This window comes from Martes martes (assembly GCF_963455335.1).
Source record: "Martes martes genome assembly, chromosome: 11".
NCBI classification, from domain to species: Eukaryota; Metazoa; Chordata; class Mammalia; order Carnivora; family Mustelidae; genus Martes; species Martes martes.
The window spans coordinates 5,518,242-5,531,473 of NC_137899.1; the positions used below are offsets into that span (position 1 = coordinate 5,518,242).

Consider the following 13,232-nt stretch of genomic DNA (forward strand, 5'->3'; position numbering starts at 1 on the left):
TGTGCTGATGGAGCAGTGGAAACGGGCAGGGTCGGCCTCTCCATCATCACGACTTTCCTTTAGCAAAAGGCGAGTCATGTGAAGAGGAGGTTTGTCAAAGCGACTGACACCGAGTGCCTAGTACATATTCCACGTCAGTGTGCTGGGGGACTGACGGAGCTCCGAGGCCTTTCGTATGATGAACACGGACAGACTTATCAAAACCAAGTGTCTGCCAATCTGACTTGGCCATGGAATGTGTCCGTGTCCTCTGAGGGGTCCTGTTTGGAGCAGCGTTCCTCTCTTGGTATTTCCTTGATGGATGCACAGACCCGCTCAGCTTTCTATCTGTTCCCCAAACACAGGCTTTAAGGAAACCACGCAACGATGGGACTCTGCTGTGCCACACCTACAGAGCGGCTGGCGGGACACACGGGACGGCCTCCGTCCAGCGCTGAACCCCAATGCTTATTTCAGACCCTGTTCAGTGGGTGGAGGGTATCAGGCAGTGACATCGGATACCGCCTGGGTTCAGAGCAAACTCCTCCTCCAAAAGCCCCTCACTGGTCCAACGGTCAGAGACCAAAATCCAGTCCCAGTTCGTTGCAAACACCTTCATCCTGGGAGGGGACTGAGGGATGCAGAGGTCACGGCTGCACGGGGCACACATTGGCCGGAAGGTCTCCTCTTCCACTCACCATTCTTTTTTTTTTTTTTTTTTGTCTTTTTAAGGTTTATTAATTTACTGTGGAGAGAGAGTGAGAGACAGCATGCATGCACCTGTGTGAGATGGGGGAGGGGCAGAGGGAGATGATCTCCAGCAGGGTCCCCACTGAGCGCAAAGCCTGACATGGGGCTCGGTCTCATGACCCCTGAGATCACGACCTGTTCGGAAACCAAGAGTCAGTTGCTCAACTGACGGAGCCCCCCAGGCTCCCACCCGCCACTCTTCACGTCAACACCTTCACCACAGAAGTGACTAGAAAGTTGCCAACTGTCCTCATGCGAAGTCCCCGAGCCCTGTAATTCTGGAGCCTCACGAGGAACAAGCCGTGGTCTCTACCTCACTGCGACAACAGACAAAGGGACACAAGTGGCTTTTGCCCCCACTGATACGGCACTTACGCACGTAGAGAGCAAACGCAGACGTGTTTTAATGCCAGTGAATATTTAGCGTCATCAAGGGCCACCCCATCGGAGTGAAACTGTTCTGGACACGAAGCGTGCGCCCCCTCCCCCACGTGCACGCACGCGTGTAACACAGAAGCCTGTCCACTTGGACGACGGGCCGTTCTCTGCCTCCCACGCACCTCGCTGGTGAAACCTCAACCCTGACCCAAGAACACCATATAATTTTAAACTCACAAAATGAGAGGTAAACATCCAGAAAATGTCATTTTCCTCTGGGGTTGCCACCCAGACGCCTCGACTCCTGAGCAGTGCTTTCCACGGGCCCAGAGGGAACGGGACACAAGCTCTGTTCCTCGAGTGGCGCATACGTCACTTGTAAAAGGTGTCTGGGACTCACAGGGGGAGGGCACCGTGCGCAGGTTAAGTCAAACACCATCAGGAGGGACCCACTCTTTCTGTGAGAGAGACTCATCGACTCTGAGTTTTAAAAATATCAGGAGAACACAGACTGAGGGGTGTTCGGCTGGCATCGGTCTTGGGTGAGCAGAGAACACGTGCGAGCGGGATGTGCACGACTGTCTCCTAGCCCCCGGCCAGATGCCGCGTGGGCGTTCCCTAAGTTCTGCTTGGCGGCCATCACGTCCACCTCCAAGGTCCCCAGCTGCGAGTACAGCAGAGCACAAGCAGCACCACGGACCTGGAACGAGTCCGCTCTGGAGGGCCGCCCCAGGGGTCTCTGCTACCTGCTAGTGCATCCCGGCCCAGGGCCAGCGACAGATGACATCACCCCAGAACCCTCTGTGCACGGAGCCCGCTCACCCACAGTGGAAGGAGTCGGAGGACCGCCCCGCTCACAGGTGGCTTTTACAGCCCAGCCCAGGGCCTGGCTAAGGTGGTCCACAAGAAAACACAGCCAGGGAAGGCAGTGAAGGTGCGAGTTCCGCTCTGTGGAGCTCCGACTCTGCAGAAAGCTCATTTCTAGTGCAAAGCAGACCCCCATGCGTTCATTAAACTGTGAGCAAAAGACGCAGCGGGCTGAGTCAACGCCCAAGGGGAGGCTCTGAGACTCTGGTGAATTCATAAGCTGAGTCGTCCTCCTGGGGAAGAACGGACGTCTGCTTTCCACATATCACGTTAATTTGCAAACACACCGCAGCTGGGCTGGGCCCTCTCCCCCACCCACACCCCATGCAGCTCTGCCAAAAAGAGCCCATCCAAGAGTCCTAGGAGTGATGCATCTAGAACCGCACTCAAGTGTGACAGTCAAAGGGATGACATCACCAGCCTCCTGCGTGGGGAAGAAGCCAGGTGCGTGCAAGCCCACCGTCTCTTCCGGAAAACACTGCTGAGAAATGCAGGGCCTCAGAAATAGCCCGTCCAGGCCACCTGCCCCCTCACGGGGCCAGGCAGGGGCTTTGAGGAATGTGGCCTTGGAAACTGGACCAGGCTTCTACCTGGTGTGGTGGGGTGAAGGCGGGATGAGGAGACCCCGGAGTCATGTGACAGTCGCACCCCTGAACGGCACATGGCTCTTGCCGCGCGCTCCGCAGAGCCCAGGGGGTCCCGACCTCCTGGCACTGGGCAGGCAAAGACCCTCTGGTCCGCTGGAAAGTACCACTGTCCCAGACGTCAACATCGCTGAGATAAGGCGAGTCATTGTGCGAAACATTTTCATTTCTTCCTTTTAGAAAAATGCGTAACCCAACTCGGCATTCCAAAAATGTGAAACATTCTGGCAGGCTAGAAAAAAATATTGATGAATAATAAAGGAACATCCCAATTGAGGTCTTTTTCAGTAGTTTCCAAACAAGCTCTCCAAACTAGCTTTTTCAATTTAAATGAGTGTGGTTTCCAAACTCTGTGACTGTTGGAAATGGGGCACGAACCTCATCTAGGACATGTTCTTCACCTGTGGGTCATGTGTGAAAACCAGCCACACAGGTAAGTGGTAGAGGGGACTGATCTACGGTGGCTGGATAAGAAAAATGTGCAGACCTCACAACCCTCAGGAATACATGCTTGCTTGCTTGCTTTCTTCCTTTCTTTCTTTCTTTTTTTATTTTGTTTATTTGGGAGACAGAGAGCACAAGTGGGGACAGAGGGAGTGAGAGAAGCAGACTCCCCACTGAGCAGGGAGCCCAATGTGGGGCTTGATCCCAGGACCCTAGAATCATGACCTGAGCAGAAGGCAGATGCCCAGCTGAATGAGCTCCCCCAGATGCCCCCCTTATGAACTTTTTTTTAAAGCAAGGTGGCTGGCCGGGCTCTGGGAGCCACCTGTAACTCACCCTGCCTGCAGGCTTTGTCAGGACACCTGTTAGCCTTTATGATGTAAGAAGTGGTTTCCACCCAGAGCAGGAGAAAGTTTCCAATCCTGCCCCAAACCAAGTCTACGTGATAATTACAGACAGTGAGAAGACAGGAAGGCCGGCAGGTGGGCGGGGCGACTCTGCGAGCTGGGCTCCCCGGCAGATGTCTTGCTTCTGGCCACAGGGAACCTGTCTCCTTCCAACCTAATGGAGTGTTTACTGAACACCAGGGGGTTGTCCTCTTAATTAAGAGGGCTCCAGACAACAAAACTCTATTGAAGTCTCAAAAATTAGCCACACGAACAAAACCATACACTCGCTCTGTGTTATCACTCCCACCCGATCTATTTTTACATTCAACACTTGAAACGTCAGGCTTGAAAAAACTGCCAGGATCTGACTTGGGAATGTGCTGCTTTGCCAAGTGCTGCAAGTGATTTTAAACCTGACACTCGTGTCCACGTATACACACATGCGCACATGCACACACACCCACAGGTGTGCATATGAACTCACACGCAAACACACACCCACGCTCACACATAGGCACGTGCACGAACACATACACACGTGCACAAAATCACACTCTCAGACACACACAACCATTTTCCCAGCAAGTCTCTGGACCTCAGTCTGCTACTTACCTATGAAACTATTCAAGCTCTTTACACATGATTGTGGGGTAATCTGGTTTCTCTCTGCTATCCTGGGACTCCCAAGGCCACACAGCACAGACACAGAGACAAATGCTTTCCAGGAGTTTCTCAGGACTTCAGACAAGCTCTCCCAAACCATCCGATGCCCGGGCTAACAGGGGGGCGGGAAGCTCTGATTTTCCCACCTGAAGACACCCCAAGGGCCCCAAGGCAGCCCATTCTCTGAAATCCTCTTCCCTCCTACCTACCGTTCGAGTCTGAACAGGCGACAGAGGGCAGGGCACGAACTGGGACCTCAGAGAAGGGAAAACGGGAGTGCCCTGCTGTGTTGCAGACAAAAAGCCCCAGTCGATGCTGGACACTGGCCTTGTGTGTCATCGTGGTCTCGGATGGCGTCAGGGGGCAAGCGTGTCCACTGTCCCTGTGCTCGGGGCAGCACGAGCAGGGAGACTGCCGCCCGGGAATGCCAGCCGCCGGCCGGGCTCTGCGTCGAGTAGACCCCCGGCCACCGTATGGAGCCCCGAGCCATTTTCTGTGATTCGTGCCCAGAGCAAACCAAGGACATGTCTTCCAGCACAGGCCAACTGCCAGAGGCACTCATCCTGAGGAAGGCCGGGGTCTCCTGGGATCCCAGAGGAAGGAGGGGGAGCACGGCCGTGCACTCCACCCACCCGCTTCTGCCAGAGCTGCTCCAGCCTGCACCAGGGGCGGGACAGAGGACCACGTCCGCAGAGGCTGCTGGAAGCTCCCTGGTCTCCGTTACCTCGTGCCTGTCCCTCCTCCTCCGAGACTTTAAACGACCAGGTGACGGACACTGGGCCCACGACCAGCACGCGGACAACCTCGTGCTCTGTGTGTGGGGATACGAAATGGCGCAGGTGCCACGGACAACAGCGAGGTGACTCTTCGAAAATGAAGGCGAGCATGGCCATAGGGTCCCGCAATCCCGCCTCCGGGTGTGTACGCAAAAGAATCGAGAACAGGGACATGTTCCCGGCAGCATTGGTCACAGGAGCCAAAAGGCACAAGCAAAAGTGTCTACCGGTAGCTGTAGCGATAAACACGTGGGAAGCACACATTACGGAGTATTGATCGGCCTTAAGGCAGGGCGTCCCGACACACACCACGACACAGAGCGACCTTGAGGACATTGAGTGAGACAAGCCAGTCACAAAATGACCCTGTGATCCATACGAGGTCCCTAGAGGAGTCACATCCACAGGCACAGAAAGTATAATGGTGGCAGCAGGGGGCTGGGGACAGGAGGGCGGGCAGTCAGGGTTTAATGGATACAGTTTCACTTTGGGAAGCAGGAGTTCTGGAGAGGAATGACTGGACACCAGCGTGAACACACATGATGTCACTAAAGTGTACAAACAGTAAACGCTACCCTATGTAAAGCTTACCATAATAAACAAACAAACAAACAAAAAACCAGATAGGGTCAGCGGATAGGAGGGAAGGGAAACGTGCAACTTTTGGGTCAGACTCTGAAGCACAGGACACGACCCCCCCCCCCCCCCCGCCATCATCACTCCGGGGCTGGGCTGCAGCAGGTCCGGCTGCGTCCCTGAAAACGGCACAGCAAGGGGATGGAGAGAAGCAGGTCCCCGGGGATCGGCACCTCCTCTCAGTCTGTTCAGGCTGCTCTCAAAAAATGCCGGCATCTGGGCGGCTTGTAAACAACAAAAGTTTACTGCTCACAGCCCTGGCAACTAGAAGTCCAAGGTCAAGGTGCCCGCGAGGTGCGGTGAGGGCCCCCTTCTGCGCTCTGGGCTTCTCGCTGGGTCCTCAGATGGCGGAAGGGCTGTGGGAGCTCAGGGGTCTCTTAGGAGGCACGAATCCCAATGGTGCCTTTGTGACCTGAGCACCTCCCAGAGTCCTGCTCCCCAACACCACCACCTCGGAGGTGAGGATTTCAACAGTATTAATTGGGGGCGGGGGAGGAGGCACAAACTTCCAGCCCTGAAACACCAATGTGGACTTTGACTTACGGGCGAGGGAAAAATCATCCCCTCCTCCAGTCACTATCGCTGTGGGGTGTCTAATACTTTATGTTCCTCAAAATAAGACACCTAACACCTCCCGCGTCTGCAAAGAACAGGTCTGCACAGCTGGCAAGCGGGTCGGAGCCTATCGGTCTGGAATACTTCAGTGACAACTGATCTGTCTGCTATCATAGAGTCTGGCAAAAATAAGATTAAGCGGCAGTTTCAAGGAGGGATTTAGGATCTCTGGGAACACGTCGAATCCTATGACTTTGGAGCTCACGTGGGTCTTGAGATCATCTTATCCGGCACCCTCCCCTGACGGATGGGAAGCAGAGCTCACGAACCTTGTCCCAGCTGTGTCCCGTGACACAGATTCACAACCCAACACTCACAGAGCAACGGCCCGGCCTCTGAGCAGCTCACGGTTCAGTGGGTCGGAGACCAGCAGATGGGAAACCCTGACCCCATGTAAGGGTTTCCAGAAGGAAGAGCGGACAGTGGCGGGAGAGACGGAGCCCAGAGGAGGGTCTGGAAGCCACGGCTGGAGCCTCTAGCAGCGGCTGGAAGGATAAGCAGGAGTCATCTGGGCAAGGAGACAAGACTCCCACCGGCCAGGAGGAAGAGGCAAAGTAGGAGAAAGCAGGAAGGTTCAGGAAGGACACAGGGACAGGGACAAAACAGAAGCTGGAGCTGCTCCGTCCACTAAGATGCCACTGGCCACACGCAACGCTTTACGTTTAAATTAATGAAAATTAAAGAAGGTGAGAAATTCAGCTCTTCCTTTCAAACGCTGGGCAGCTGTTGTACTGGACACAGACACACATCCCCCGGGCACGGTGGTTAGACCACGCCGGACCGGGAACCGGACAGGAGCCTACATCGGGACCCCGCCTGCAGGCCCCGCTACCAAGGGTTCGCTGAATCTTGCATGACTGGTCCCAGGACCCAAGTCTTTCTACTTCTGAGCCAGTGTCCTCCCCGCCCCCGAGCCTGCCCATCAGTCTCCGGTAGGAACGAGTCCAACAGGATGACTGACCAAGCAGAGGCACGACTGATTAGGTCCGCCTGGCCGTGACCCTATCCCCGGCGCCCGGTGAGGGTACGAGCATGTCCACATGTGTCCTCAGGAGAGAGGACAGCTTGGTGTCCTGAAGACTATGTCTCCTCATCTGGGTTCCTGGGTCACAGAAGGAAAGGAAGGGGGTGGGGTAGGAACCCATGAACTAGGACCCCTGACGTATCAGGCCTGTCTGGGGGTTGTGTATCACTTTTTTCTGAAAAGGGACAAGGACTTGAAGGATTGGTCCGAACCACGCTGTGTCTCATGAAAAGGCATTGCCTGGTTTGGTGGAATTGGTGAATGAATCTACAAAACTGTTTGTGCAAAAGTATTTGTGGTATGGGAATCTAATCAAATGCACCCAAATGAAATGCATTTTAATGGTCGCTTGAAAATTTTTTTCTTCTTTTTTTTTTTTTATTGGAAATGTTTTTGGCTGTGGAATTTATTCTAATTGGACATGACCTGTAGAAAATATGGTCTTGGCAAGCAACGGCTCACCACCTAATTAGGGAAACCAGATGGAAGCCTGTAAAAACCCCAGAGGCCACAAAGTATCTCCCAGCTGGGAAGCGAGCTGTCTCCAGAGTGGCTTATGCAGAAGCGAGGGGACACTCCTGAGGCAGGCGGCAGGAAGTCTTTTTGTCACATCAGAGTATACAGCAAACTCTACTCTCAAATCAACACCTTTAGGTCTTGAAAACAAGTGCCATCATTAGCTCGTATAAAGCAAATGAAACCAAAGTATACATACGCGGGCAAAAAAAAAAAAAAAAAGAATGCTATCACAGGAAGAGACAGGTGCAAAATAAAGCCGGTGGGAACATGAAGAAAAAGTGACATGAGTCAACACTGCCACCCACTCGAGTCCTGAGAGCCAGCAAGTGGCCCTGAACAATAAACACTCTGGTGACACAGTAAAATGAGAAAGCGAAGGTATAAAATGGGCGGAGCCGAAATTTAAAATTTGCCTAAATAAGTGAAAATCCTAAAATGGAAAAAAGGCGTTATCATCCGTATATCAACAATATAATTTGATATCAAACATGTTCAGTAGAGAAAAAGCACAAAGATGAAGAGATATATAAAATCTGTTGTTCAAGTACAAAGTAAGTGAAAAACCGCATTCAGTAAAATGAACCGACACGTAAAAGCCAGAGAACCCCTGGTTAAATGTGGACTGGGATAGACCAAAAGGGTGTAGGGACAGGTCACTTAATAAAGACATTAAGTCTCTACTACACGCTTTTTTTAGTTGAAGCCTAAAATCACAACCAAACGTTTCTATCTTTGAAATCCACCCGTCCTTGGTCTGTATACGACTGTGGTATCAAATACTTCTGCTCACTGCTTAAACTTTCCAACCAATTATAAAATTCAGTTTAACGATTAATAACAAAGCACAGAAGCCCTAGAAACCCAAACTGCTTATGACGGTGTGTAGACGTAGCCTGCAATCACTGTTTTCTTAATAACTATGGCAGCCCTCGGATGCACCCAAGTTAAGATTCACTTCCAAGGTCCCGGCCGCTGGAACACAGGCCTGCGTGGGTGTGGGGCTGTCACGGTGCCTGTGCCTTCCAGTGACCACCAGCCCTGGCTGGCCAGGAAAAGGCCACGCAGAGAGCAGAGGAGGGGCTGCAGGTCCAGCAGGCAGAAGAGGAGCAACATGGTACAAATATCTACGTTCCCAATTTAAATCATAATTTAACTTTATCATCCTTATGCAGCCATTGAGGAAATATTAAAAAGCCCAAAGTTCATTTGATATTGTCACAGGGGGGCATCCAACTCCTCAAACTTCTTCAGAAAAATTACAAGTACAAAACAGTAAGATTCCTGGGCCTACTTTCCAGATTACACCCAACACCACCTAACTTTTGCAGTCTTAACTATATTGTCAACCAAAAGTTTTGCTCACAACTTTTAAGTTAAGTGGGAAAAGTTCAATGTCACAAATAATTAGACTATCATTTTAAAGAATGTAAACATGCCAGGCAAAAGCCTAGAAACCTTTAAAAAAATAAGGCTAGAAACCTAAACTTCTTCCTTATTATGGTATACACTCGTCAATATTTCAGCAACATCTGTATGCTTGTCAGAGTTAAAATGGAAGATGTCACCGTGATAGCCCACGGTCATTATCAAGATAGCAGCTCCTATAATGTTTTACTGGGTGGTGACAGGACAGGAGAAGCTCAAATTATCCACTTCTACTAATTTAAAAAAAAATCATTTCTTATTCTAACAGCTTGATGAAAGCCATACAAATTGATGCAGAGAAATGAACATCAGTTATGTCTTCCTGAAGATCAGACTCTAACGAACTTGAACAAACGTCCCCTGATTTTTATGTAAGGACAGCGTTTGAATGCAGCCACTGAGCAAAGGCCCCAGCAGTTTTGACATTTTGTGTCACTGGAGACTATTCTATTCTACAGAACTATGTGTTTCCTCCACAGAAAAAAAGTTAACCAGTATCCTGCCAAACCCAAACACTCCGTCTCATTCATACAGAGTCCAGAGGGAAGCTTAACCCTGTGTTCCATTACCACTCACAACCGGCACGGATCTCAAAAACACTCAAACAGGGAACCTAAAAGTAAACAGATAAACTCAAAGTTTATCTCACAGGGACTAAATGTATTTAAAAGCTTCACCCAAAGGAAATGTGTCTTCCCTTGCATTCCAGAATATTCTGTCAATGATTACACTGTAACTGAGCTCCAAAATTCCTTAGAAGTCACACCGAGGCTGCTTGTCAGTGTTTGCCTCCTTCCCACAAGAATACTTTTCCCAGACAGTGAAGTTAGTCATAAATCCTTGTTCTCATGAAATTACTATTAAAAACATATAATTTCAATCCCACTAAAAATGTATACTTGTATACTCAATAAAGATAACTAATAACCACTTATGAATAATTTAGTGGGATATACAATCTATGTCCACTAACAGATTGTCCCTTCAGTGATCTTTTTTTTTTTTAGTATATGTGCTGCCGAAGCGAGCACCCTTCAGTGATCTTTAAGAAGGGCCTCTGTAGACCTTACTTACTAATGTGAAATCTCCTTACGTCATTGTTCCCCAGCCAGCCCTTCTCTACACAACACAAGAAGGAATGCTAGAGTCCATCGACAGGTTCATCACATCAGTAGTTCGCTACCCTGTGGGAAAAGGACCTCTTGCTTGCTCCAAGTTTAATTTGATAGCCGCCGAACCTTGCCCGATCAGACAGAAAACAAATTTCCCCGGAGCACATGGCGAGCACTGCGTTATTCTCAAGCAATAGAGGAGCAGACCAGAGAAGAGCCTGCAGAACTTGATGGCCACCGACAATGCACCAAAGCCAGAAATTCCCCGTCTGAATCTGCCCTGTCTGATAGGCAAGCAATGCCCCCAAGCCACATAAAATATTCCAAAAGCCCAAGATCATTTCTTTCCTCCAATTTTAACACACAATGGTTTTATTAATCATGTAATTCCTATCTAGAAAATATAAGGACATCGGTATTTTCTTGATATAAAAGAAAAATCTATGGCATGTGATAAAATAATTGGGAATAATAGAAAGTAAAAGCAGTATGTCTACATTTCTCAGACAAAGACGTTCAAACAAGCAGATCGGAGGGACAGAACTAAATGTATGGATAGTAACAACTGCATGGTTTTGTTATCATACCCACAGCAGAGGCCCTTAGTTCCCCAGGGGCTGGGGGGTGGGGGGAGAATCGGGAATTCGGTGTGAAGAACCAGGCTGGGGATTCGCCTCTTGCTGGTCTAGCCAGGGCTGGAGAGCGGGCCCACGATTCAACATTTGACCTCCACAATCAAATTCCTTGCAAGGACTTTACAAATAATCTCTGAATCCAGTTTTGCTGGCCTCTTAAATGCTCTCCCCTTCACATTTCCTTGATATTAGGTGATACTGAGGAAAGGATTCAGTCTCCTTAAATTGACTGATGAAACAGACTCCCAAAGCGACAGATTGGAAGGTAATTCTGAATCCTGTCATTTCGGGATGCCCATTACCAGGTAAAGGGATTTCCCACTTTTATTTTCTTTTTGGGAAATGTGTTTGTTCAAATGGAATTACACAACCACCACTAAGTGCATTGCAAAAAAAAAAAAAAAAAGTTCTTTTTAACATTCCTCAGCTTCAGGATTATTTGATTTGCTAACCTGGCTCACTTTTTCCTGGCATTAAAGAGAGAGTAAAAAAAAAAAAAAGAGCAAGTTCAAAAACCCCAGGCAGACTTGGGCAACACAACGGCCTATGGGCACATGGGCAGAGTGAGTCAGTGGGACGCAACTGCAAAGAAAAGAGATTAGTTGTCCCCAAAGCTGCCTAGTTCAAGGCCAGTTGCTATAGCCGAAAGTGGGCCCACTCGGTAAGCAGGTGCAGGTCCCACCCAACCACTCATTCCATTTGCAGGACTCATAGCACACTCCCTCCAGGCCAGTGAGCTGATTCTTGGGTCGCAGGGCAGGGCAGGGCGCCCCAAGTGTTCCCAGAGGCTGCGCGCGACCCCGCGGCCTGCCCCGGCTGTGCGCGGTTCAGACTGACTCTGGGTCCTGCTGAAGGTCAGGATAGCTTTTCTTCTACTGGGGAAGGTACTCTGCGAGTAAAACCGGAACATGGAGTGTAAACCCCACACAAGAGGTGTGGGGTGGCAGCTGACATCGGGACAGGTCCGGGCTCCAGCAGAAGCGCGCCGGCAGGACGCATGGTCGGAGTTTAGTTGGGAAACTGGGGTCTCCACCTCGGGTCGGGTCCCAGCCGGTGCCCTGCAGCTGTTCAGGGGAACCCCAGAGAAGAAAGCTGGGGAGGGGAGCAGAGGTCAGGAAAGCCCGAAGGGCAGTGCCCTACACACAGCGCTCCTGTGACCGCCAGACCCAGGCGTCTGCGAGGTCCCGGAACCTCCTCTTGCTCGCGGGGAAGAGAGTACGGTGTCCGGCACACCGTGGCCGGGTGAGCGGTGACCACCGCAACGGGGCAGACGCCCAGCAAGTCAGTGGCGGGACTGGAGTCCGAGGTCGGGTCCCCACCGCCCTCGCGGCCCCCGGGGCGATCGCTCGGAGGTGGCTGAGAAAGGCTCAGACTCGGTGAGGGCTCCGCCCGCGGGGACCCCAAAAAGGACGCGCGCACGCAAACACACCGGCGCAAAAGTGCTCCGGCCTCGGCCTGACACTGTTACCTGGGCAACGACCCGGGCGCACAAAGTACACAACCCCCTTCCGCGGCCGGGCGCGGACCTGCGGGCCGCAGAGGGGGCGCCCGCGCCCCGGGCTCTCCCCAGTGCCCGTGCCCCTGCCCCGAGTGCGCGCGGTGCGGACGAGGGCGCCCGGCCCGAGCAGAGCCCCGGCCCGCGCCCGGCCGGGCCGCCCGGACACTTACCCGGTGGGGGGCTTGGCCGCCGAGGCGCGCGGTGCGTCCATGGAGCCGGCGGGCGGGGGGCGCGCGCGGGGCCCGGGCCCGGCCGAGTCAGGCGCTCGCTGCCGCCGCCGCCGCCCTCATTCACTTTTTCCGCGCTGACCCATCGTCCTCCCACGCGGGCCGGCGGAGGACAGCGGCGGGGCGAGCGGACGGAAGGGGCTGGAACGGTCGCGGGCGGGCGGGGGCGCGGGCCGCGCGGGGAGGGGCTGGCGCGGCGCGGGGCGGGGGCGCCGGGAGCAAGGTGCGCCGCGCCCACCGGAGCGCCGCCCCCGCCCCCGCCCGCGCCTCCGGGGCTCCCAGCCCGGCCCGCCGCGCGCGTCCCGGGGCGAGGTTGGCGGCACCTGGGTCCCGGGGCGACACCCCGCCCGCCGCAGCGCCCCTCCCGGGCTTCTCCTGGGCTCCAGCACCCTGCGAGGGAGTGCGTCCCTGCCTGGGCGGCGTGGGGGATCCCGAGGCGCGGGCCGCGCCCGGGCGGGGAGGAGTTGCGGGAGGGGGAACCACCTGGTCTCGGCGAGGCCCTGGAGGGCTAGATAGGCGGAAGGGCGGTAAAGGACTGAGGTTGGAGAATGAGAAGCGAGTGATTGGTGTCGCTGGCTCTGCCCTGGATCCCAACGGAACTTTCATCCGTGCAACAGCTCTCTAGGGTCTCCGAGTGGGTCTCAAAGTGGG

General features: G+C 52.9%; 1 protein-coding gene across 6 annotated transcripts in view; it reads right to left on the reverse strand.

Moving 5' to 3' along the window:
• COBL (cordon-bleu WH2 repeat protein) overlaps positions 1 to 12,837 on the reverse strand; it is a 262,604-nt gene extending 249,767 nt beyond the window's left edge. For 4 of the 6 annotated variants that reach the window (XM_080818254.1, XM_080818253.1, XM_080818257.1 and 1 more), the window contains exon 1: positions 12,525 to 12,837. In XM_080818254.1, coding sequence (XP_080674380.1) covers positions 12,525 to 12,565 — 41 coding nt within the window. In that variant the 5' untranslated portion in view covers positions 12,566 to 12,837. The remainder of the gene's footprint in view (positions 1 to 12,524) is intronic. The other 2 variants (XM_080818252.1, XM_080818255.1) reach the window with 2 other exon arrangements.
• Between the last annotated feature and the right edge of the window lie 395 nt (positions 12,838 to 13,232).